The sequence below is a fragment of the Ylistrum balloti genome, unplaced genomic scaffold, assembly GCF_031769215.1.
Source record: "Ylistrum balloti isolate Yb309-2 unplaced genomic scaffold, AGI_CSIRO_Ybal_v1 Utg370312, whole genome shotgun sequence".
Lineage (NCBI taxonomy): Eukaryota > Metazoa > Mollusca > Bivalvia > Pectinida > Pectinidae > Ylistrum > Ylistrum balloti.
The window spans coordinates 166486-192950 of record NW_026782231.1 but is presented as its reverse complement, the minus strand read 5'-3'; the positions used below and the strand labels follow the sequence as shown (position 1 = coordinate 192950).

The 26465-nt window shown below is 34.1% G+C and overlaps 2 protein-coding genes across 2 annotated transcripts in view; both read right to left on the bottom strand.

Annotated features, from left to right (window-relative positions):
• Positions 1–1098: 1098 nt before the first annotated feature.
• Positions 1099–5086, bottom strand: LOC132553220 (hairy/enhancer-of-split related with YRPW motif protein-like). The gene is made up of 4 exons (XM_060217449.1): positions 5036–5086; positions 4429–4524; positions 3775–3859; positions 1099–1943 (listed from the first exon to the last, which is right to left on the bottom strand). Exons 1-4 carry the CDS (start codon positions 5084–5086, stop codon positions 1099–1101), a joined length of 1077 nt encoding a protein of 358 aa, XP_060073432.1.
• A 7119-nt stretch (positions 5087–12205) lies between these two features.
• The window catches only part of LOC132553268 (basement membrane-specific heparan sulfate proteoglycan core protein-like), a 153992-nt gene continuing 139732 nt past the window's right edge, over positions 12206–26465 (bottom strand). The window contains exons 82-92 of the mRNA XM_060217499.1: positions 26183–26281; positions 25411–25632; positions 24888–25004; positions 22108–22191; positions 18856–18983; positions 17391–17562; positions 16689–16823; positions 15967–16195; positions 15730–15813; positions 15475–15578; positions 12206–15169 (exon numbers count right to left, since the gene is read on the bottom strand). Of these exons, the coding sequence (XP_060073482.1) occupies positions 15021–15169; positions 15475–15578; positions 15730–15813; positions 15967–16195; positions 16689–16823; positions 17391–17562; positions 18856–18983; positions 22108–22191; positions 24888–25004; positions 25411–25632; positions 26183–26281 (1523 nt within the window). The 3' untranslated portion in view covers positions 12206–15020. The remainder of the gene's footprint in view (positions 15170–15474; positions 15579–15729; positions 15814–15966; positions 16196–16688; positions 16824–17390; positions 17563–18855; positions 18984–22107; positions 22192–24887; positions 25005–25410; positions 25633–26182; positions 26282–26465) is intronic.

Below are 26465 nucleotides of genomic sequence, written 5' to 3'. Positions count from 1 at the left end.
AATACGCTCAATACCTCTACTTGACCATGTAATACGCTCAATAACTCTACTTGACCATGTAATACGCTCAATAACTCTACTTGACCATGTAATACGCTCAATAACTCTACTTGACCATGTAATACGCTCAATAACTCTACTTGACCATGTAATACGCTCAATACCTCTACTTGACCATGTAATACGCTCAATAACTCTACTTGACCATTGTCTTCTATAGGATCGCTATTTTTTTATTGTTCATTTGATTAATAGCTATTTCAATAATCATTATTCCGGAAAATTGGTATACAGTCGAACCTTGTTATCTCGAATCCGGCGGGACCGTGGGAAAACTTAAAAAACTTTGTGAGTGAATATGGAAGGAAAGTAATATGAAAAACTTTGTGAGTTTTATACTGATTTTTTCCATAATTTCGACGAAGAGAAAGTGAGGGAAGTTTGATTCTCTAGAGTGAATATCAAGCGGAATAACCGGTTTTGTTTGTCCGTGAAGCTAAAAGATTACACAAGTGAATGGAACATTAATAACAAACTACCTTTAGAAAGATTAAACATCCACAGAAGCGGTATAAATTAGCACAAAACCATATTATTTATAAATCATGATTAGATATCTCTACCAGTTATACAAAGACACGGTTCGTATCAATTTCGTCTATCATGAGAGGTCAGTACCATATACACATGTCCTTCTTCCTAAATTACCAGATATATAAAGTTGACGACACTTTCTGAATTAAGGGGCTAATGTACCTCCCCAATTTTTCCCGATCACGTTGCAATTTTCTCTGTCGCCTCCTATGATTAAAATTAAAGCCATTGGCATTACTGATGAGTTCTAGAAAGCTGAAACAGCCGCTTCATGCAGTTTTATTCATAGTTCCGACCTAATGCATCTTATCAAAATTTGTATTAACAGGCTTCATTCCATCGTGTGTCTTTTGTACAATCTACGAGTCATGACACAATACGGTCGATTGGATATCTGTAAAGAAGAGGAAGACCACTGTACAAAGGATTCTTTATTGGTAATATCTTATGAGTCTACATATTAGAAATTGAAATATAAGTTTAAGTTTCATTATGACGCGCTAATCACCAAGGCCTCCATGGAGACAGGCATCCGTATTCACCCTGTTTAGGATAACCACTTACTGCTGTGGATCCCAAAGTATCTCTAGAGTTAGCATTTAAAACATTCTTGACTGTATCAAATCTGATATAACTTGGATTTGTATCTAAAACGTTAGAGTAACCTTGGTGATTAATGAGAGACCCTCCTATCTGAGGGTGTTCACAACTGTGGCCTGACGGCTGATACTGACTCATGTTGACAGGTGCTATCGAAGAGGTGAGAACTTGACAAGGAACAAGCACCGTCACACTCTGTAAACTACTCATCACGGGATACATTGGCGATACGTTGTCCGAGCCGACATGAACTCCTGATGTTTGCTCCGTTGTCATTTTAGCCGAAGAAGAAAACATGCTCATTTTATTTCGTTCCAAATTTATCGAATTGAAAGTGTTTGAAGATTCTATTTGTCGTTTGCGCTCTTGATTTAATTCTTGATTGGTTTTCGGAGAAACCCGGATGTGTTCCGCTGTTCCATTTGCCTTTTGGTTTGATTTAGGTTCTTCTTCTGTAGCAACACTATCCAAAGAAGGATACGAAACATCCGGTAATGATGATTTACATTGAGAACCTGTACGTGATTTTCCACCAGAATTCGCCAACTCCAGGTGTTTTCCCGTCTTTTTACTATCCATTGCTATTGTTTTTTGTGCCATAGTTTCCAATTCCGCGAGTAAAGCATTGCCGACAGATTGTTCAATTTCCATACTTTTGAGGTGGCGGGAAACTTGGTTAAGACATTCTCTGTACCCTCTTTCGTAGAGTTTGGTTTGAAGTTCGCTGGTGTCCGTAGTCTCCCTTACAGCTGCAATGGTTAAAATATACCTTATTAAACACCGCAAAAAATAGCAGCTTTATCCTTTCGCTAAGCTCATAGGGGATTGTTTATTTTTAAAACATATATATTCCAGTGAGTAAAACATGATAATTTCACTCATCATATGATAAAGTTTTTTTATCTAATGTTGGTTAGTGCATAGTCAATAAAGGTTTATCAAACAACCGCCATTTTCTTCTATTTAACAATACCATATCATCATTTTTATAAGACTCTCGTGTTATAACAAAAAATGTGACGTCATAAACAAATGACGTCACAACGCTATGATCATCTCGTCCGTGAAAATTGTTCGGCGCCCTGATCGAGTTTTACTTGTCCTATCGCAAAACGGAATTGAATGGAACTTTATATGATTTTTATTTTTTTTCATAAAAAGAAAATCAGTTTTTAGATTATATTCTTATTCGTGTGACCGTGTCATCCTAAAACTATCAAGTCTTGTAAAATAGCGAGTCTACAATCTGTTGACTGATTTGATATCACACGGACACTCATATTAGATCCTGTTTGTAGGGTGTTTATTACATATCTTACAAACAGCTAGATAAGTGACGTAATTACAATGTCTTTGCCAGATGGAGGTAACATATAGCATATTCAAACTTTGTAGACAAGAATCGATACAAACACAGTTTAAGTATTGTGGATAATAAGCCAGACATATACAGTCCAGATGTAGTTGCATAAGTTGTACTAAGGGCCTGTATTATCTAACAATTTTAAGGAAACTTATTTGAAGAGCAAAGAAAAATGAATGTATCTCTGTTTTGTCTCTTCACGGGACAAAGTATTATATCATTTTCACGAAAAAAGGTCTCGTTTTGTTTCAAACGATATTTGGTGTAAATAGGAAAAAGTGTTTATTATATTAGATGTTATTAGAGAGGTCACTTCAATATAAATTTCTTGATAAAATATCTTATGACACGGCTATGTTTTAAAAATCGTAAACTGTTCAGTTGTTAACTTGAGTAAATTCATTCTAAACTCGTTTAATACAATGCTCAATGATTATAGAGTAAGTTTTGTCTGATTGGTCTGTCAGATAAACATTACTAATAGTGTGTGGATCATCATATACAATTGTGGTAATTAATTAATACAGATAGCACATGTAAGGATGCACCCCCCATTTTGTAACAAATTAAATTTTAAGCGGATGTCGAATAGATATAATGACAGATCTAGTATAAAAAACAGCAAGAAAATACCAACATGTCAACATAATCATAATCAAAACTCAAAATCAATAAAGCTAGAGTAAAACATGGTACACATGAGTGCAATGCGTCTATATATAGCAGTCCACGCCCCCCCCCCCCCCCACTCCCACCCCCCTCCCTCCTTCCCCTACCGACAAAACCGACATCAGTTAATCCTGCTAAAAATGATCTGATGATAAAATGGATCGGTGTCCGATTCCTTCAGTGAAGATGGTTAACGTCGATAGCCGTTGAACCCATACCGAAGACGAAAAATCTGATAATGATATATTCAGTAGATAGCATATCTTCGAAAGTATTTAGAAACAGAGAAAGCAATCCAACAAATATTTCGCATAGAAAGTTTAGTCACACATCAAAAGTCATCTTTTCACTGCAATTACTAAATAGACAGGTACCAGTTTGTGCAATGCACAAGTTGTTTCTCTTCCTTGCCACACCAGCTATTAACAAACCCGTGCCCAGTAGGGATAAGATAGTCCATCTTCGTCTTTCAACGTTAAAAGTATTATTCTGATTGATTTGAACGTTTAGATTGTAAAGACCCATATTTAACAATTTGATGTACATACGATACGGCAGTTTTGCTTTCCTTTTGAGGTATTCCACGGTAAGCTCTAGAATATCGGCTTTCTCCAACTTCGAACTCCTCTGCCCCTGAAAACACGACAATTAACTACGGGTAATAAATATGACAGATGACTATACAGATAACAATTTGCAGCAGAACTGGCTCGGGTATTCTTTGGATTCAATTTCAGGTTTAAATATAATAGTTTTTTTGTGGTTTTTATCTGATAAATGAAACCTAAGTTAATCGACTTTTAACAATGCTAAGTAAGGATCGTGTTTCACGAAACTGTAATGTTTATCTTCATTTAAGTTAGTTGAAAGAAAGATGAAACACTGCCTGCTTATCACATTGAACACAGGAATCTAACAAACTTCACCAAAAAGAACATAGCGCTCATTTGATGAAGTTTAAATACGGTAATTAGTCAATTTTCTAAAAAAAAAAAAAGATAGCCTTATACTATTTTGAATATTTATACAGATTACCATGTCGTAACTGGTCTTACATCCAAATTTTGTATTTTTTCCGTCTTTACTCGTCGGGAAATCAGTATTATGAAGTTGGAAAATAAATTAATTTAAATTTAAATTTTATAAGACATTGAGAAAACAATATTGGTTGATGTCAATTATAATGAAAGAGATCAACAAACCTTTAGGAAATTCTTTTCAATGACAAGCTTTTTCAGTTCTCCGAGACAATTATTGATCCTGGCACGTCTTTTCTTTTCAATCAAATGCTTGGGAACCTAGATATACAGATTAAACACAGAATATGAAATTAACTGTCTAACTGACGCTGTTGTAAATCTTCAGAAAATGAATGAACATGAAAATGCCACGTGTATGTGACAACAATAGCATGGGATTAAAAAAAACAAACAAAAATAGATAAATAAAAACGACATTGATGGTGAACTAAGTTTAAAGTTTAGAAATAACGATGATTTATTAAAACGAAATTTAACATGATATTCATTGGTGAACTAATTGTAAAGTTTAAGTTAATAACTTGAAGTTAATTGAATTTCGTTTCAAATGTTTTCAAGCATTCATAAATGAAAGTTGATTTATAAGAGATTAGAGGTCAGTTGATATCGTTATCATTAATGTTTCACTTTTCGTTTGGTTACAATGGTACAATATCATATCGTATCATATCCCAGTAATCAAAAAAAGATTTATCTATAAATATAAGTAAACATTGTTAATGTCCATATATATATATATATTTATGGTAAATTGAGAAAACTTACTTACCTTTATCTTTTCTTGTATTGCTTCATGTCCTTCTGAATCGGTGGAATCCATTATGGAAGTTTCATAAACAGTAACAACTTTTGAAAATTCTGAATACTTTACTTTACAAGTGACCGAAAGTAGGCCCGTGATCGTTAATGTCAGAACACAAGAGACACAGGTCGTGTGGATTGGGTGGGCGAGCAGACGACACGTCGCGTGCTTGTCCCGCGACTTAGATTCGGTGACGTTTAAATCCGAGACAAGTGCGGACACCCGAGGTGAAATGTACATTATATTACCGTGTCACTCAAAATTATCGATGTTATCAAATCTGGGGGGTAAGTTAACCTCTGAACTCTGTCGAGGTTATCTACATTTTTCACGATGTGTTGGATTTTTATCCGAATTGATGGGGTTTGATGTCACATTATTAACCCGACAAGGAAATTGAACCCAACAGTCGCTATAAGTATTTTACTTTAAACTGGCTGATGATAGAGATTGTACAAAAGACACAACAGAGGTTTAGAACCTTTCAATAAAGGTTAGAATTAGATATGGTAATGCAAAGACGAATAAAACTGATTCACACAGCTGTTTCGTCCTTCAAGGGCTCGCCAGTGTTGCTAGGGACCGAAATTGTTGAAACCAAGGTGGCGACCGCGAAAATCACAATTGGTCAAAAATAATGTTAAAAACACAGAGTTGAAGGTGTACTTACCCTAAACCACAATGAGATACACCCGAGATATCAAAGTAAGTGACTAATTTATTAAGAAACTATAGATTTTCCATTGAAACATGTTTCTTTTTCTATACTTTTCTTCTTCAAACATCACATCAATGTTGATAGGGGGCGTGGTCAATAAATAATAGACACTCCACTTTCATACTTATGTTTACCAGAAGAAAACGTTGAAAATAGTCAAATGCCACATAAGCATTATGTAAGTAACCTCGGACTACATTAACAACCACCAATGTTGAATTGGACTCGTCCTTTCTCCGCCCTGTAAAGTTCGGAAGGATATTTCCAGATGTCAGATGCACGGGAAAATCGATAATAAAGGAACTTGTAACAGACACAAAAACTAAACATTGATAACCTTTCGATATCTCATACAGCTGTTCCGCCATGGACACGTTTGTGACTACTCTGCAAGAATTGTATCTGCTGTCCTCGTAATGTAAACCGTTAGATGCGACTAACTTTGGGATGTTTTTGCTCGCGGCTCCCTTAGCACTTGTCTTTTTTACCTGTAGTTGAGCGTTCGGTCCTGTGAGGAAGACTTTTGGTTATGTGTCTTGGCCGAGACATATCGCACGTGTATGGAATAAGAGTCCACTTTCTTAGTTTGTATTACACAGATACCATAACTCTGAGCTCATTGGTTACTGAAAACAATTAAAGTTAACCTATCAACAAGCAAATTCATGGAATTTATATTCCCCTCTTTCCAAACATGTTGTAAGTAAATATTATAGAGGTTAGGAGTAAACATGTCATAATGTTATGTAGAATGATATATTCTCTTGAGCTGTGATGTATTGCTTTAAAGCCAAAGAAAGGTGTAAAGGATTATATCATTAGTATGCATAATTATTAACAGATGACACTGATAGTCAAACTCAGTCTTAATGACCCCAAGATGCATCTGCTGACCAAGTTTCACCCAAATTAGATGATATTTGGGGAAGTTAGAACACGGAAACGAAAGTGTGACAGACAAACGGACGGACAGATGGACGGACGGACGTCCGAACCCAAATTAATATCGCCCGTTTCGGTGAAAGCGGGGAATAAACATATGTCATTCATTTTAATAAACCTGGCAGTCCTTCATACCAGTATGCGACTGGTCCAATACCATGATCCTTGGCTTCTTGATGACTGAGAAGACGTTGAAAGATATGACATTTGAAACCTGTGCCCTTGACACTTGGCTAAGTTAATTCATTTGAACAAATTTGATAGTTCCTTATATCAGTATGATACTAGCGTAATACCAGTAACCTTGACCTATTGATTATTGAGAAGTTGTTTAAAGATATTACTAAAAATGTCCCTCGTGACCTCGAAAGTAGGCCAATATAATTCATATGAACAAACTTGGTAGCCCTTCAGTCTAGAGTACTGCAAGTCCGATATATGCACCGTTGGCTTGTGTGACCGTGAAAAAGGGTCAAGGTCATTATTTCCAACAATCTTTGTAGTCCTTTATCCAAGGATGAATATTTCGGTTTTTGAGAGAGCCGTTTGAAGATCTAACACATTTGGCCCCTGTGGACTTGTGAGTTCGTCATTGTCATTCGTTTGGACAATTTTGGCAGTCCTTCCTCCCAGAATGCTACAAGCAGAGTGTCCATTTCCTGGACTTTACCGTTGTTAAGGAGTTGTGTAAGGGAAAATTTGGCGCTGTACGACAGATATTGCTCATTGGTGGAAGCTCATCAGTCATTCAGGCAGGTGAGCTAAGGTGATTTAACAGATGGAAGTGACAAATCCCTGCTTAGCGCTCAGTATTGCCCGTTGTCAGTATAATGTGGCTGGGTTGGTGTCCTCCTAGGGACATTCGACAGTATATTTCAGTATAAAAGGGCTTTAAAAACTGCACTAATTCACAGAGCCTCAAGGAGGCTTACACGAACATACTGCACCCTCCCAATGACACGCGCACTCAACACGGGCACTCACCTCGCAACCACCATGAGGTCGTCCAATACCACAGCTGTTGATAGCATATTAATGGCAAAATGATGTTGTGTTTATGATTGTTAAAATTTTAAAACCAGATTATATACGTTGCAGGAAGTGTGTTAACGTGAAATATTTGCTTTCTTTCAATTTTTTTCTTTCTTTTTTGTGCTTCATTTTCCACCCAAGGTGTCCCTCTCTGACCCCCGTCCGTGTATGACACTAGCTGTTTGAGGCCTTTAAACACCACAAAATAAAAACAACTGTCCAACACTTAACTGGACATTTTTATGATAAAGGAATGTCATTTACTGATATACGCATTTTTAAAAAATATGGCATACTGACACACAACTGTACGCTGTGACTTTCGCGACAAACAAAATTACAGGTTTCGGGGAGGAATATTACCTGCGACAGGTCAGTTTTCGACTATATCTGACTTCAAAACTGGGAAAAACTATATATGTCGAGATCCCATCTATTCTCTCTGAACTTATTTGGTTATGCATAAAGCTTGTCTTAATTTCGTACTTCGCTCGTCGTTTCAAAGGCCTAACAATTGATATCAATTTGATTTTGTTTATCATCAGAGATACCCAGCGTGAAAATTAAATTGAGTTTCAAGTTACAGTTTGATCATGGAGTGTTAAATGTGAAACGTGTCTTTCGTCAGGGCCCTGGGGAAAGTATACTTGAGTTGTGAGTTGAGTTCATCGTATATAAAGTTTGGATATTTCATGATCTGTATTTCTCTGTTGGTAAAATCTTGAAAATACAGTTCTTTTTATTTCGCCGGTGACACTTAGATCATACGTCCGATCAGTGATATTAACACTACAGATATCTTCACATTCATCTCGTAAATAATGTTAAAGTTATCAGGGGTATACAGGGCCGGCTCAAGTTGTGACGTTTATAACCCGAAATCCTTCAAAGACGTGTCCGCTTTCTTTATCACGGGTTGAAAAGTGAAACCGATTTTAGCGTATATACTATTCGGATAGGTCATATATTATACTTTAAGGTGCTTTAGCGGAAAACTTTATCTCCAATTTCCCCCTTAAAATGCAAGACATATGACCAATTTAGAATATATGTGTCAAACATCGTGTTCCCGTCTAACTTTAAAATGTATTCTCGGGTTTACGGGAAGTATACTTCTTATATTATCTCAAACACCTGATAAAAACGATGTCATGGTATTTTATCTTTTCGATTCAATTGGTGACCAACGTGTTTACTATATTTAGAAACAGTTACTGAGAATTTCAGGTCATATTCAACACGAAGAGTATTTATTTTAACAAGGAAACACTATATCTTGCCAGTTGCCTCGTATGTATACTAAACTTCGGCATCTATTTACGTTACTTTTGTCACGAAATCTATTGTTTGTGAGACTTTCTGGTTAAAAACCTCTTCTATTTGAGAAGAAAAAAAAACGATTATGAAAGTATCGAATTCGAAACTGCAGTACGCAAACAATATGCACGCCGATCGTGTCGTGCTATGTTGTAATAGTTTAGAGTGAGGGATGAACTTTGACCCTAGGTGACAACCCTCTTGTAGCGGCAGGGAACCATGCTATCTACCGTGTCACATCGGAATGTAAGAAATACGTGCCAAATATAGTGATATGAATCATCTTTGGACAGGAAGAACAGGTAGGCGGCTTTTATACGAGAATATCTACCCATAAATATAAACGAAACGATACTTTAGAGGGCGTTGTTTTCCGAGACTGTAGAGGGCGCTCTTCTCCGAGACTGTTGAGGGCGTTTTTTTAGACTAGTGGGCGTTATTTTCCTGTACTAGAGGGCGTTCTTTTCCGAGACTGTTGAGGGCGTTTTTTTTAGACTATTGGGCGTTATTTTCCTATAATAGAGGGTATTCTTTTCCGAGACTGTGGAGAGCGTTTTTTTGAGACTAGTGGGCGTTATTTCCCTATACTAGAGGGCGTTCTTTTCCGAAACTGTAGAGAGCGTTTTCCCCCGTGACTGTGGAGGGGGTTCTTTTCCTAGACTATAGAGGGTGATATTTTTCCGATCCAGGATGCAATGATAATCGCGAACAAGTAACCTTAGATGAAATTAAAAACATAGTCCGCTTCATGATTTCTGTGAAAATCGCTATTGTCGCGAGTAGTATTTGATACAATAACCAAAACAAATAGCACAATAGTTGTCACATCTCATAGATTACCGCTGCGGTGAGAACGGTCTGAAGTTAACTATGATGGAAGTCTATTACTCAAATACAATATACAGCATCAATACTGTATGTAATTTTACACTAACTTCGTAGGACCACACCAAGTTCAAACATGACTACAATCCGTACAGATGTGAGAAGTACAAATTATATTTTTGAACGCATAGTGTGTTTTCATTTATCATGACATTCACAAGTAACATTTATTGATACCCAAATAAGTATCATTGTTTGATATGTATAACAAGTAACATTTATTGTGTGACACCCAAATAAGTATCATTGTTTGATATCTAGAACAAGTATCATTGTTTGATATCTAAAACAAGTTACATTTATTGATACCCTAATAGGTATCATGGTTTGATATGTATAACAAGTAACATTTATTGTGTGACACCCAAAAAAGTATCATTGTTTGATATGTATAACAAGTTACATTTATTGATACCCAAATAATTATCATTGTTTCATATCTAAGTATATCTAGTATAACGAATTTTGATGTAATGAGTGATTTGAAATCTTACAATTACGGTATGTTTTGTTGAGATTTTAGACATGTTAACATTTAGTTGTGTTGTGTTTAGATATATACCCTAAACCATGCGTTTTTAGATATTTGAAATAGTATTTTTATTTTTTTCGATAATGTGTGCGAATTGTTGAGATCACATCAAGCTGTTGGTTCTCAGTACATAAGAATGATGTTTTAACTTTATGCTTTTGTGTTACAGCAGTCATTCTCCTCCTGTGTCGTATTACATTTAAGTATTTTATTATTTATATTTTCCCACTTTGTTTTCTCCTATCCTTTTTCTTCCTTCTATTTGTTTACTTTCCTGTGACCGTAACCTTGAATCCGTTGGCTCTGTTTATTCACGGTCTCCATCGGCTGTCAAGTTTATAGCTATACCAGCTGCGTGAAACGAAGGGGGGTAACTCTGGTACACGTATGCATGGCATTTGCGGACAGCCATTCCTCGATAACGGACAATAATATTGTAGCAGACAGGGTGGCAGTCGGCATTTCTTAAACACGTACACACCATAATAATACGAATGCATCACCGGTATTCAAGATTAATTTTAATTTTGTATATGTTGATTTTCAAAGTCTGCTTGAAAATCCTTCTTGCATCATTTCGGACGACGCAACACTTTATCCTCTTTTACAATTATGTACCTCAGTTGTAAACTATCTTTTTTAAAGATACTGACTTAATTCTTATTCTCCATCTTTATTATTATTGATATGCATGGACATACAGGAAAACTGTGGGTCTGATGAATCGTCCGACTAATTGATCATTTTCCGCCTAAACACACGCAGTCTAAGAAATAAGTTGACTCACCTTGACAGCATGGCAGGCGGATTTCACGTGCACGTAGCATCTCGGAATCCCCATCTATACAACAATATGTATGATGAAGAAACAGCACTTCGTGGTATCGTGAACACTCCAGGATGGCGCTGTTGTTGTTTTTCAATTCAGCGTCATTTTGACCTCTAGAATATCCGTCCAGTGAGGCTGTCTGGATTAAAATTTCTTTCAATACCTCCTCATATCTACAGTACTTCACACAGTTGATAGACCTAACGAACTGTTTAAATCCATCTTGAGAACAATTTAAAATCTCTACTGCACTTGATGAAAATCCTCATGTAATAATAGCTGATTATATAAACGTAGATCGTCTGGTTGAAATTCGTTATAAACTTATCCTTTTCCGCACGTGTCAATAGCCCAACGGGGTCGGGTAGGCGATACGCGTGCTTCTCACCTTGACCTCGTGCTGGTGAGAAACTCATGCGTGGTTGGATTTTTTGATGTTATTGAAATCGACAGGGTTATTTCGGACCATGACGCTACTTTTGTTGAAATTAAACTAATTTCTGACCTGGTGTTATGAAAATACGGGTTTTCTCAAATGCAATGACGTGTTACAAAACACGATCTGGTAATTTGGATTTAGGAATGTTTGGACGTGTGACGAAATGTGTTCAATTTTTACAGTTTTTAGAGTATGTCTATGATTTCATCCCAACTAAGTTCATAAATATTATAACTATTAGACCGAGAGACAAAGCGTGGTTTACCTCAGAACTGAGACGTGAAATCAGAATTAGAAACAGGCTGCATAAAAACTTATTGTTTTCTGTAGAAAATTTAGCTAACTTTAAAAAACAACGATTTTATACTGGATAAGAGAACAATTATGCTGATCTTAATGGACTTTCATACAACTATACTCTTACTGTAAAATAATAAGAACTATTTAATACAAAACTCAAATTTTATTTTTTACACTTGTAGGATTTACATGTACGCCATTAATTAACAACGTCAGACAGAAACTGTTATTCTTGCATAGTCTAACTAGCACCACACAGAAACAAATGAGTATTTCCAGAAAAGCTTACCATCTGAGTGAAACGTCATAGTGAAAACAGGCGTCATTTAGTACAAATTCCCATTACAAGGGAGACAACTCCCACCAGGTGGCTGACACCACAAGGTTTGGCGAGAGAGATCGGGCTTAAAATAGAAAATCAGTTGGACTTACGATGTTAAAAGTTATTGTCACTCCTTAATAAGAATTTAGTTTTTTAAAGTGACAAATCACCTTTACAAAATAATATTACTTGAAACTATAACAAATGAAATTTAGTAAAATTTTGATAAAAATTGAAAAGAAGTGAAATTTATTTTACAAACACCAAAATGAATTTCCTATAATTTTTCAGTCACCGATTTCCACGAATAAACCCAACCTTAACCCACCTCATAATAAGAGAGACTGTTGTCACTATGGAGGTGAGCAATGCTGAGGTATTGAGATAGCACTCAAAGTTCAAACACTGGCCGTATACTCAACATGCATCAAGGACTGAGGTGATTTCCTTGTACATCCCTCTTGCTATTTAAATAATTTTTCTTAATATAAACTATATTGGGTTTCTGAAATTGGCAGGTACTTTGAAACAAAATAATTCAGAATTTATTATTTTCTTTTTTGAATTAGTAAGACATTTTGACATGAATATTTTAAGTTAATCAGATGAATTCATTATCAAAACACAAAAAAGACACTTTTATGATAAGGCTTAACGGAGGTAAAAGAATTCAACTTTACAGAGAATGGACAGTAACCACTAAATAAGTAATGGTAAATTTTATCTATTCATGCATGTAAGTAATTCAGATATTTAAGTGACACTGTTTTATTTATTTCTGTAAGTGTAAAATGCCACAACAGGCACTTTGTAACTTTTTGTAAGTTGGAAGACTCTGTGAAGGCACTAAAACCTAACATGTCAAACTAAAAAAAAACAACTTAATTTTATGCTAATGTTTCATTTTCTTCGAATATAGTTCAAAATAATATATTTCAGGTAAGAAAAACTCCCAATACATAAAAATACTGACTTCTCAACTTTCAAGAAATGATAAAACCTATTCAAAGCTTTATTTAAAATATATTAACTGTTAGTTAATAGTTGATGAAATAAAACCAGATCATACATTATCGGCAGATTAAGCAATATACATGTATTTCATACGAGATGACATAAATGATTATAACAATGCTTTAACAAGCAGAGGAAGAAACTCTATTTATTGGATCAGTGAATATGAACCCAGGGAAAATATTCTTGCAGCTAATGAAGATAAAAAAATAGAAAGGACAAAATAAAAGACGTGTGAAAGCTTATAATAAACCACTTCTCATTAAGAATTAGGGAATGGTTGGTGTTATTAGATTCTATTAAATTTTAATGCATCAGTGTTGTTATGGTAACACCTTGTTTTCTTGTTTGAAACGATAAAGAATGATAAAAAAGTTTGTAAAAGAGAAATAGAGGTTATTTTGCATCTTATAATCAATAAACCAGCAGCATTAACAGAACAGACAAATTAAGGCACGTCCTAGTCCACGTTAACAAATTTAGAAATATTCCAAAAGTGATATTTACTGTGTAAATTTTTTTTCAAATTCTTTCGATAATAGCATCAAAATATTCATTGTTGTGTGCTTGAAGTCTCCACTTACAATAAATTTCCATACATGCATCCACACACTTCATGAAAGATTCACACTATCAAGATACACTAACATGACCTTTGACCCAGAAGTCAGTAACCGTTCTAGACTTGAAAACTTCTGTTTAAGATAATTATATATAGCTAATCCAATTGTGTATATCTACAATTATCAAAACTTCCAACACTGTCGGGAAATGAAATATAGTCTGCCTGAATACATATTAGTACTGAACGATAAAAATGTTATATATATATATATATATATATCTACGGACATGATTAAAATAAAGAATGTAAAAAGCATCAGTGTATAAGGGTATCTACCGGTTTATCAAAACATGTAAAATATTTAAAGGAAATAATGCAATTTAATTTAAAACACGTACATCATAACAAACATTGCAGCATGAAGCTTATATATAAATTGTACAAGTAAATGGATTCACAGTTTGTTTATGTGTCAAGCTAAAATGATACTAATTCATACGTATAGTTTCTAAATGATTGCTGTTCACACCCTCAAAACATCATCAAAATGTATTATTGGTGTAAGTGAATCGAAAAAAAAAAAGCAGTTCAGAGCAAAGTTCTCCGGATCGCTGGAGAACGTCACTTTTGTCTTTGAGATAGATATACACAATGTATACATTTCAATGAGAAGTGGATGGCTATATATATACCTCTTGTTCATTCGGGTATATGGAGAGGGTAAGTGTGCACCCCCAACCTGTATATATATTTACATAAATATACACTCTACATTTTCATAGCTTTCTTTTTAAAATCATTCACATGTAAATCAAGCTAAAGTAATGTTACCGATCAATCAAACATTATGTAGAAATATCTACCTAGTAAAAAGAAATATGTAAGCATGGCACATATGGTTGGAATTTCATATCTGTAATAGTATATTTATTTATTTGTGTCTCCATGGTAACACGTTTGAACCACATCACTGCAATTCAACACTTACTCATTTGTAATATATCTATGCCCCAACCTAGGAGTCTAATTTTGTTTTTGTACAGATTAACAACATTCCTCAATTACACGACATTACATTATGTCCGCCTACAGTGTCATCTGGAACAGAGAGTGCTCTCCCTTCCTGCAGTTTAATCTCTAATATACACCCTACGAAGTTATCTGTGTATCTGCCGGCAGTCATTGATTCAGGGTCGGGAACACCACCTGTGTTTGTACAAAATTAAAAGATCAGTTTCATTAAAAATCATTACATCCTAACAATCGAAACTACATGTCTATCCCTCTGTCATTCTTTCTATCCAACAACAAAACTACCTCCATCTTCTAAGTTTACCTCCACAAATTGTTGCTATAAAATCAATCTTTTAATGCCCTTTGTGTATCTTTACTCTTGCAATATATTATCCATTTTAAAAGAAAAAGTTGAAGAAATTATTTCCCTTCAGCAAGTTACATCATCATTAGTCAACTTTATGCATATATATATGTCTTTAACAACAATTACTTACCAACATAAATGTTTCCATTTACGTTCAACATTTGTAAGAATCCCAGAGATACTCCAGTTTCTTTTGGTCCCCCATCAATAGCTAAAGTGCCTGTCTTTCCAAGTCTGTGAACGAAACAAAAGTTACCACTACATTCTTCATTACTGGTAAGTTGTGGAGACATTGATTATGTGAAATTTGAAAAAGAGATGAGAAGAGTTTCAATATGTACTCCAAGTTGGACTTATGATCACGTTTGCTGCTATGTCAACTTACCGTGTAACCTTGATCCTGTGCACCTGCATGTCGTTAACTGGCAGAGTAGACCTCATATTGGCTGCACCACTGCCCAACTCATAACTGCAACATGGAAATTAAATTACATTTCAATAGGCTTTAAAGAAATTGAAACTATTTGGTCATTCTATATTTGGAAATCTTGTTCTAAGTTGTATGACTAAAATTGACAGAGAGCACACGTTAATTTTTAGCAATCCAAGGTGGACACATTACCTGTAGTAGATGTAACCATCTCGAAGTCCAATCATCATATAGTCACCAGAGGAGACAGATTGACCAGGAGTGGCCTCCCCTTGCCAGAATATCAAGCCGTTGGTCTGGTTTGTACGTATGGTTAACTCTACCACCTTCTCTACTTGATTTTGACTGTAGGGGAATAGATCTCGACTGAGCTCAACAAATCCGTCGCCCTCCACGCGGATAGGGCCAGAATACGTCACCACTGAAAAACATCAGATTTTGAGAATATTTTCTACGTTTTATGCTCTGTACAAAGCAAATCTTGTTTGGTATCAAATTTACTAACAGCAGTTGATTTTGTATTCAAAACTTAAGCAATGACAGATTGGTCATAGATTGGTTACTGAGACATAACATCAGAAGAAACAAAATATCTGCTCCCAGTGGTAGAATCAGCAAAATAATTCAACAAATAAAACCAAATACTTATAACACTTATTACCTGACGATGCTAGTCACAGCAACCTTAATCATCCCATTGATAATATCTTGATAAGACAGCAGTCGAATAACCCTTCTCTTAGTATCTATGTTCATTTCTCATACTAAATTTGATCCAAAATGTGATAGAAAAAGATAAAAATAAAAATACATGGGTCTTCAATAACAGAAACATCTTTTATTCAATATCTATATAAAGTTTATAAAGTTATCTTGAATTTTTCAACACAATTTTTTTGGTACTTTTGTTTTACCTGATTCGCAGTTATCTCCCATGAAACCTAGAGGGCAGTCACAACGGTACCCATCATTTGTGAAACTGCAGATTCCACCATTCTGACAAGGTTCCCGAGTGTTACAGATGTTGATTCTCATTTCACAGTGAGTACCTTAGAACATAAAACAACGCATTTCATTCACCAATGATGGTCTTTTGTTATTGTCCTTCAATATGAATTGCCATCACTAACAACATAATTTGTGGCTTTGTGTGAGTTTATCCACAATAACGAACCAAACATCAACAAGTACAGCCACTGTTACCATGACAATAATGTAATTGCTGATAGATCATCAAGACCTTTCAGACTAATGTACTCAAAAATGTCTTATAGAGCATTAGTTTCATAGACAAGAATTAAAAAGAAAAGGAACAAAAAAGACACCATGGCAATATGGATGGCTGAGACTGTTCATCCCATGTCCAGAATTTCTCCTATAGTGACCAGTAACTATGACCAATAGTCTCCAAATCTTGGTTAAAGGTAATGAGTAGTTAGGAGATATTTTGGGACTGATCTGCATTATTTTACTATTGTGTATTTGTTGCGACAGGTAAGATTGATAAATATTTTCTTTGAAATTTGTTTGGGTTTTCTTTAGTGACAACAATTTCAATTCTCCAGTAACTATTGGTTAAATATCGCTGTCGTGAGATGACCAGGATGTAACCTCACCTGTAAAACTTTCTGGACAGACACATCTGTAATCATTGATGGCAAGACTTTCACACAATCCTCCATTGAGACAAGGACGACGGTTACAGATGTCCCTATCAGTACAATCACGGATATCCATACTGTTGACAGCATCGCGGATCAGGTTGATCGGTACCATGTTAACAGTCAGCTGACAAAGTAAATTGCTGCTTATGTAATACACTGTAAACTGTAATTGTATTTTCATAGCTCTCACCGGATAACACTGATGCATTTTCATTGTGGCCATGTTAACAGGTTTGATTGAAAACAACTGATTTCAATTTTATTGAATAAATAAATTGATGAGTTTCAATAAACTAGCTTTTTCATTGGAAACACATCTTGTGGGGAAAAAACCTGTGTTAAGATGAAAGCTAAGAGAGCCTGTATATGTTCCAGGTTTTGAAATACACTGAATTTATTACAATAAGGAGCCGCAAAGCGTGGAATTATCCCCTGCACCTAGCTGTTGGTGTAAAATCCAAATATGATATATATATACCTTTGTGACATCATTTAATATATGTACCACTACTGTCACCTGAAGATCTAATACAGTGAAAGTGTTAGTGCAAAATTGTCGATTACCAATTCAATTTCCTGGCATCTCCTCGTCTTCAACATTTTATATATACATATATACGTTCAGCATCTACCGTGCAAAATATACCAAGATTGATATAAAACATTTTTGAAATTTTAATCACCATCTTCCTTACAACAACTTTGAATGAAATTTTTGTCCGTTATAAAGGGTCTTAAGCATTCATCGGCCGAAGGGATTATCGAGACACCTAAATTTACACCAGTACTTTTGATTTAGATTTATAACTTTGTATTTGTTTTATGTTCTACAGATGTGATGTAATTTATGTAATATTTGTGTCTAGATAAAGGGGCAGGTTGCCTCAAAAACATTTAACATTATAAATATTAACCTTATTGTAAAAGTTTATATCTTGATGTAGATCCTGTGTGACAGATGATACTTGAATAGAGTTTGGTTTGTCTATGAACTAAGTAATGCAACACTCTATAAGCTATGGAGTAATACAAGAAATCACAAGAAATTGAAAAATTTTATGGTAACAGGAAAAAGATCATAAAATAAGAACAGGCACAACTAGGGCACTAACCTAATATATACAGAAAGTTTCATGGAATTAAGTAGAATGGTTTGGAAGTTGTTGCCCCGGAAAGAAAAGTAAACACTACTTTTGTAAAATGAGCACATTTAAAGGTGATATTTCTTAGAACACAATTATTAACAAGTTAAGATTCTATAGACATTTTTTAATCAGTGTTTTTTTTTTTGGGGGGGTTTTATATCTACCATCATATGAGAATTCTATCCAATCACATCAGCAGTACCTGCTGCTTTCACATCCATCAGGTATTCCTCAAGATATCAAAGTGTGTGTCAATACAACCTCCATCTTACCTCAGCTATACAGCCCATAAAGCCTGATGTGACCTGGACTCCACGTGGGATGATCACAGACGGCTCGACCCCTCCAAGGTAAAGATTGGTACGAAGGTCAAGGCCAACAGTGTTGCCTGGTGATGTGGCTGAAACAAAGAGCAAACAACGTTTTTAAATACAGTACTTTATGTAACCGCACACTAGTATTTTGATAGAAATACTTTATCACACGTGTTAACCGCAAAAAGCAGACAATAACATGACCATGATCTAAAGTCCGTTCATACTCATAAGCACATGTAATATAAGCTTTATACTCATTCTATCCTGAAGAAAACAATAAAGCCAAACATTGGTTAAGGCAAATAATCTGTATGTACAGACGACATTAATTTATATGGATGGTACACCTCTGTCAGGTACAAATCATTTCCATACTTGAATGTTTATACATGTTGTATCTGCCCCTATACTTTCATGTACAGTAACCCATAAAAAAGGAAACTATATATCCTGGTTTGAAGTTTTTCTTTTAAATCATCACAATTTGGATTGCAAATAATCTTCTTTAGACTTGTATATTCATTTATTTCATCTTTGATGAAGAAAATTGCATACAATTTCTAGAAATCTAATCAAACTCTCTGTTTTTAACACAAGCTTTATTTCTTAAAGAGTCAATTTTGGAAAAAAAATTGAAATGTCCTGATAACTGAAGACTAACAACCAACCTAATTGTAAATGTGTGCAGTGTTTTGAATCACTCGGTCCAACCTGTCTACGAACAGGTAGCTATACACTACAAGCATAACACAATCACACCTAGCCGTAATATATCTAATGATAAGTGTCTTGCAATCAAGAATAAATCATACTAATTGGCAATAAGGGAGACAACTCAATGACCATGCAAAACTGACATCATGCGAAGGCTTATGCAAACAGATAGCATTCTCAGACATAATTTTAAATACTTTGTCCATGCAATGAAAAATGAAACTGATGATATAGTAATTATGAGATAAATGAAATTTTTTTTAATAATTTCGACATCACTGAAATATCAAAGAATATGATAATACTCATAATCCTGATGCAATATTTTTGGCAAAAAAAAAAAAAAAAAAGACACCGACAAGATTTAGTGAAAATCCCAAGAACATCACAAGTTCTCTAAAACCCACAAAACGTTGCTTATCAAATACAGTGCAGGACAAAAAGCTGTTCCTCACAGGAAATCTTTGCAATCAGCAGAAAGATCAAACATCTGGATTTTATTTTACTGTCAAATCGTAACAAATTGTTCAACCAGACATCATTACCATTTGTTTGTGTTACCAAATATTTGTTTTTTATAAGTGATTTTTTCAGCGTTAGTCTCATGTATCATAACATTATTTTCATCAGCATTTATTTCAGCATTAGTCTAACACAAATCATGAAACTCAAAATTTTAATCAAATTTCAAATATCCATAACAAAATGAAACCAAAAATAAAAAAAAATTTAGAAAAATTCAAAGTTCTTAGCAGCAACATAATAATACAACAAAAAATACATTCACAATCAACGACGCCTACTAGTGATTCATATACCAAGGGAATGTAATGTAAAATTAAAATGGACTATTAATACCCAATGTCTTCTTGACTGAACTTAAAGCTTGTAACTTAACTTAATCAATTTTAATTGGGGCAAAAAAAGATAGGTTAAAATGTGGTAGAAATTTAAAATAACAGTGAATAGTTACAATTAAAAGCTTTTTTTAATCTAAAATATATAAGACATCTGGACAGTCAAGTAATATAATATGAATACCAACATCACTAAAAAGTCTCAACACACCCTGTAGGATCTTGTATAAGACATTGCTTGGTGAAATATAATGAGATATATACATTTTTATCTCACTGAAATAGCAAATGGCATGTAAACAAAGTAATTTACAAAAAAGGGGAAATATTTTTTTCTGAGGTACCAGATTTTGTATTGTATGTGTCATCACAACATTTACACTACACATGAGAATCTGAGCTTATCACAATCATATTAATTGACAAACACCGAAATAAAGAACAAAACATCCAACACATCTGGACCAGTTTCCAAGGACACATTTAGGGTCTATATCAGCAATACAATTCAATGATGCAATTTGAAGAGATCATTAATTACTGACAGTTATAGAAAATGAATGCAGAGATGTTACAAAGATTTGTCAGGGATATATAGGGCATGTCTTACTTAAACAAAATGTCCACAACATTGAATTTATTGTTACAAAAACTACACACAAGACCAATCATGAAAGTAGATACAAAATATACAACTGTACAACATGTAAAACAGTTAATCACCAATCGTTACAATGTTACAATAATTAATATGTTTACAAAAAACGAAAGGTCGTCACTGAAGGGGTAAGAGAAAGACAACATTCAGAGGACGAGGGATGTAACATAGAAACAAAACTGGGGTTTGTAAATGTTGAATCAGGAAGGAAGGCAACCAATGATGAAACCATATCAACAACTCGGGTAAACAAAAAACACGAGTCTACAGCAACACCAAATGAGAAACAAGGGAAACAACTGGAACATACAACAAAATAATCAAATCGGAGACATTTGAATTCCAGAAAATTGTTGCAGCAATTTTTCGGAACCAGGAAACAGCAACATGATATACACAAAGCAACATAAACCCGTCTTCTGACTCTCATTACTACAAAACAATTAAAAAAAAAAAAAAAATCGCGAATATAAAGCTACTGAAAAATATCCTCCGAAAAAAGTGATTTGAATTTGGTAGATGTAGATGTATATGAAGTTACGATATCACTAAGAATTATGTAAAATTGATGTTGATGAATATAACTGTATTTCACTTAAATAATTTTTGCAGTTGTCTTTAATCCAATTTTCATGAATGAAATTTGATTTTGAGATCAATGAAATCCCATGACCCAGAATGATATATAACAATACTAATTTTCTCTAGCTCCCACCACTCATTATAGACTTGATATTTTTTAAACGTGCATAAAGAATTCTGTTGCATTCTTTTAGAATAGAAAAAAATAGAACAAAAACAACCACTGCCAATGCAATGGATACTACCCACACATGTGAGACTACGTTGGAAATGATAGAAAATAAGCATAATAACTGCAGCAAAGAGAAAGTCAGAAGCGTCAAAAGCAAAATGGACACCAAATGAATACAAATGGTTTGAAATGACAGACACCACTTCTGGTTGCAGCGGAGTTACCTGCCCTTCGGTAGCGATATTGTCTATGCAGGTGGTAGTTGTAGTAGTTGCGGTATTGATCTCTATAATAACTCCAGGGCCAGACTACATACGTAAAAACGGCATTCATGTACATATAAATTCATTAATGGTCAAGAAAGAAGAGATTCATATACAAATTAATTAATTAATGGTTATGGCAGAAAAGTGATTCATGTTAAAATAAATTCATTAATGATCGAAGTATAAAAATGATTCATATACAAGTAATTTCATTATTCGGCAAGGTGGAAAAAGCAATTGACAAACAGACAAATCCATCATTGGCCAGACAGAGAAAAAAAAAGGTTATTTATTGATGGGTATGATAAGGATGATGACTTATGCATAATAATATGGTATTGAAGGTATAAACATGATTTAATTTTCTGCATTTTTTGTTGTTGTTCATTAGTAAATCAGAGATGTCATAAATAAACTGAGTATTGTCTAGCTTCTGTGGAAACATATCAATGTGCTGACACTGTTGGTCACATGAAAGTGTTCTCATCAAAATATCAGTTTACCTTTAAAAATTTACAAGGCCACCAATATTGGATTGCCAATTTGAAATGAAATATTGGAAGTCATTTTCAAAAGGAGCACAAATTGTACAGATTTGAAATGTACACAGGACATCATTTCATTTTGCTTTTAGTATAACAGAGAACTGGAAAAAAATTTGAAAATTTTTAACATTTCGGAAATAATATTCATAATAGAAACACCAATAATAAGTGTCCCTGACAGCTGTCAAAATCAAATTTTAATGATAATTTGAGCGTAGTCATTAAGCATTTTTTGTCACAAAATTTAACGACCAGAAAAAGATATTAAATGTCTTAACACTGAAACAAAACTCATTTCAATAGAGTTTGACGTCAAGGGAGGATGACTCATATTGTAATTAACTGATAAATATCGAAGTGCAGGAGTTGTCTTATCTGGAGGGCAGTAATTCATAAACCATCAATTTAAATAAAATATTAAAGTATCAGATCTAAATATGCTTTGTCTAAGATTGATCATTTTACACAATATGTGTGTCTTCTAATTGAAAGTGCCAATTCACACCATGCAAAAATCTGTATAATATTCAAGGGAAGGCAACACATCAGAAAAGGGAAATAACTCCATCATATATATGATATATATTATCAATAATAAGTATGCAGTGCTGTTTTCATTTACAAATTATATTGTGACATTACTATGTTATGAAAAGGCATCTAAATGTTGGATAAAGGAGATTGTCCCGTAACATCTACTAAGGGAGATAACTAAAAAAATTAAAGATATCATCATACAAATATGCAGTGGTGTATTTAGAACAAGATATACAGGTGATTTCTCGTAGTAAGATATACTAAATCAGTGAAGGGAGATAACTCAACTAAAATTCTATAAAATAAGATTAATTGATATCTTAAAAGTGCTGTGTCCATAACAAAGGTATACTATTTAAGAGTACTATAATACCATTAGTATGTATACTTTGACATTAAGTGGCGTATCACCATATTGAAACAATGGAATGCATTAAAAGAAAATTGTCTGAAGAAGATCCAGCTCAATGATTTATTATTGCTTTTGATGAGAACTAGTTTCAAAATTGATAAAATGTGTACAAGAAATGAATGCCCCATCCACTACACAAACCAGAATCTGATCTTATTACAATGACAAGATATAACACAAATAGGTTTTTGATTACTTAAATGACGACTTAAATGCTAAATCACAAATTTTTATGAAATTTTGTAGTTGGATTTCCAAGATAGATTTATCTCATTTAAGGACAGCTAGTGGTATGTGATAAAGAACACATATCACGCTATGATAAAGCAATGCTTGTGATACAGCACATGTATCCATATATATGTAACCATACAGGATGGATTCTTATCCAGAGGAAGCCTGCTTAGGGTGAAACCAGTCAACAGACATGGAACAACCTACTCTGATGCTGTTGTGGTTAATATAGTTTTGCCTAATTTTCTCTTCTGATTGGTCACCCTGTATACTCTTGAGTATCAAGCTGAAGCGTAAAGGAACACCTACCCAAGCAACACTAAGGCGGTGGCTCTCCTACATGTATCTCTAGACAGGATGTATCATATTAACTGAATGATATTTTGTGGTAGAGGACATAAACTGTATGATCTACTAAAGATTATAATATGGACATCTTACACTTGTTCAATTCAAGGTATGCCACCTACATTAAGTATTATTTATCAAGATTATAATATGGACATCTTACACTTGTTCAATGAAAGGTACGCCACCTACATTAAGTATTATTTATCAAGATTATAATATGGACATCTTACACTTGTTCAATGAAAGGTACGCCACCTACATTAAGTATTTTTATAAAGATTATAATATGGACATCTTACACTTGTTCAATGAAAGGTACGCCACCTACATTAAGTATTTTTATAAAGATTATAATATGGACATCTTAAGTATTTTTATAAAGATTATAATATGGACATCTTACACTTGTTCAATGAAAGGTACGCCACCTTTGTCAAGTATTTTTATAAAGATTATAATATGGACATCTTACACTTGTTCAATTAAAGGTACGCCACCTTTGTCAAGTATTATTTATAAAAAAACTAGATCACGCCTATAGATGTACAGCAACTTAAAACAGAATTATCAAAATTAACCATCTATAACATGATAAAAATTGACCAATCTAGAGAAATTAAAAAATTTGAAAGTCAAGGGAGATAACGGGAAATTCCTACCTTTTACAGGTTCCTCATTATTGACGATGAGAGTTCCTTCCTGATTGTTCTTAGACAAGGAAACTCTTGTCCACTGGCCAACAGTCAAACGGTTTTTGCTGTTCAGAGTTGCAGGTCCTAATCAACATTAGAAATATTTCTGTAATTTTGTATCAAACTTCAGACACATTGAATCACCATTGGACATCCTGTTGATATATTGCATACTTATTTTTGTATAATACCATGCAAAACATCCACAATACATTACATTTTTACATAGATGTTAATCCTAACATGTTGTCTGTGATTTAAAAATAAAACAAATCAAATATTTTACCATCCTATTTTTATTGGTTTGAAATCCTGGAGACAAAAATGAAAAAAAAAGAGGAATGATAATTGTAAATAAGTTTAAATTAGAAGGATAAAACAATTACTTATATATTATAATGATACTGCTTTATATAAAGGTTCATTTGATATATGATTTTAAAAATGTATGAAGTTCTTTTTACTAAATTTGACTAAGTGACCACTTTACCTGATCCAGTGTTGTATTTGTATTCCACATAACCGTTACGTAGAGCCACGCTGATGTAGTCTCCTGATCCCTGTTCATCATGGCCACTGTACAGGATGATTCCATCGTTCAAGGTGCCAGGTTTGAACTCCAGGTCAATCTTCATCTGGTAGCGAGCTCCCTTAATAGGAGGATAGGTGATGAAGGAAGTTCTGTTAAACTGTGGAGTTACAATGGTCACATCTGAAAAGTATAAAGAGAGATAATTTAAAAAAAAAAATCTTGAACTGTAGTTATACAGTCAAACCTTACCAAGACCACTGTATATCTTCTAGACAACTGAGTATTCAATTTAAGTGAGTTCAAATGTTTTGTGTAAAGTTAGGCAGGAACCAATGAAATGCTTTGAATCAAATGGGGTCTTCAAGTTACATCAGTTGGAGATAATGAGATTCTACTGAAATTATCAAATCTGAAAGGTAGAAAGGGAGATAATTACAAACACTGTCACAATGATTACACCTGCGACAAAGGGAAATAACTTCACACAAAAAGAAAACTTAAAAACAATTTGTTGTAGATTTGAGTGCTGAATATAACAAGATATATCTAATTTCATCAAATTTATGACATATTGAATTCAACCAAAACCATCTTAACAAACGTTCCACATTAGATCAGGATTAATTACATAATGTGTTTATCAACTTGTTTTATTGGCAGCGTTCCTATTTACATTTCAAAGTTCGATGGAAGACAAAAATATCTAATTGTCTGCTCTTCAGTTTCTTACCTCTCTGACATCCAGGACCAGTCTTGCCAAATGGACAGATACACTTGAATCCAGGCTGATTCACCAGATTCATACACTGGCCGTCAGGTCCACAGGCATCTGTAAACAAACAAGTCATCGGCATTCAGTTTTGATAACCAATATTCAAATGATAGTGCCTACAAATAAAAATTTTCGATCATAACTTTATTACTCCTCTCATGTCATTTCGGTTAACCAATCCAGTTAGTTCTATTTTGCCTTAAATCTTTTAAGTGTCATAAATCCAAATAATGAACCCTGT

Excerpts from the sequence above, each read along its gene's own strand:
- LOC132553220 (XM_060217449.1), bottom strand. The coding sequence starts at position 5,086 with ATGGATTCCACCGATTCAGAAGGACATGAAGCAATACAAGAAAAGATA. Across the intron at positions 3,860-4,428 it reads TTGAAAAGAATTTCCTAAAG|GGGCAGAGGAGTTCGAAGTT; the intron begins GTTTGTTGATCT and ends TCGTGTTTTCAG. Across the intron at positions 1,944-3,774 it reads GAAAGCAAAACTGCCGTATC|CTGTAAGGGAGACTACGGAC; the intron begins GTATGTACATCA and ends TAACCATTGCAG.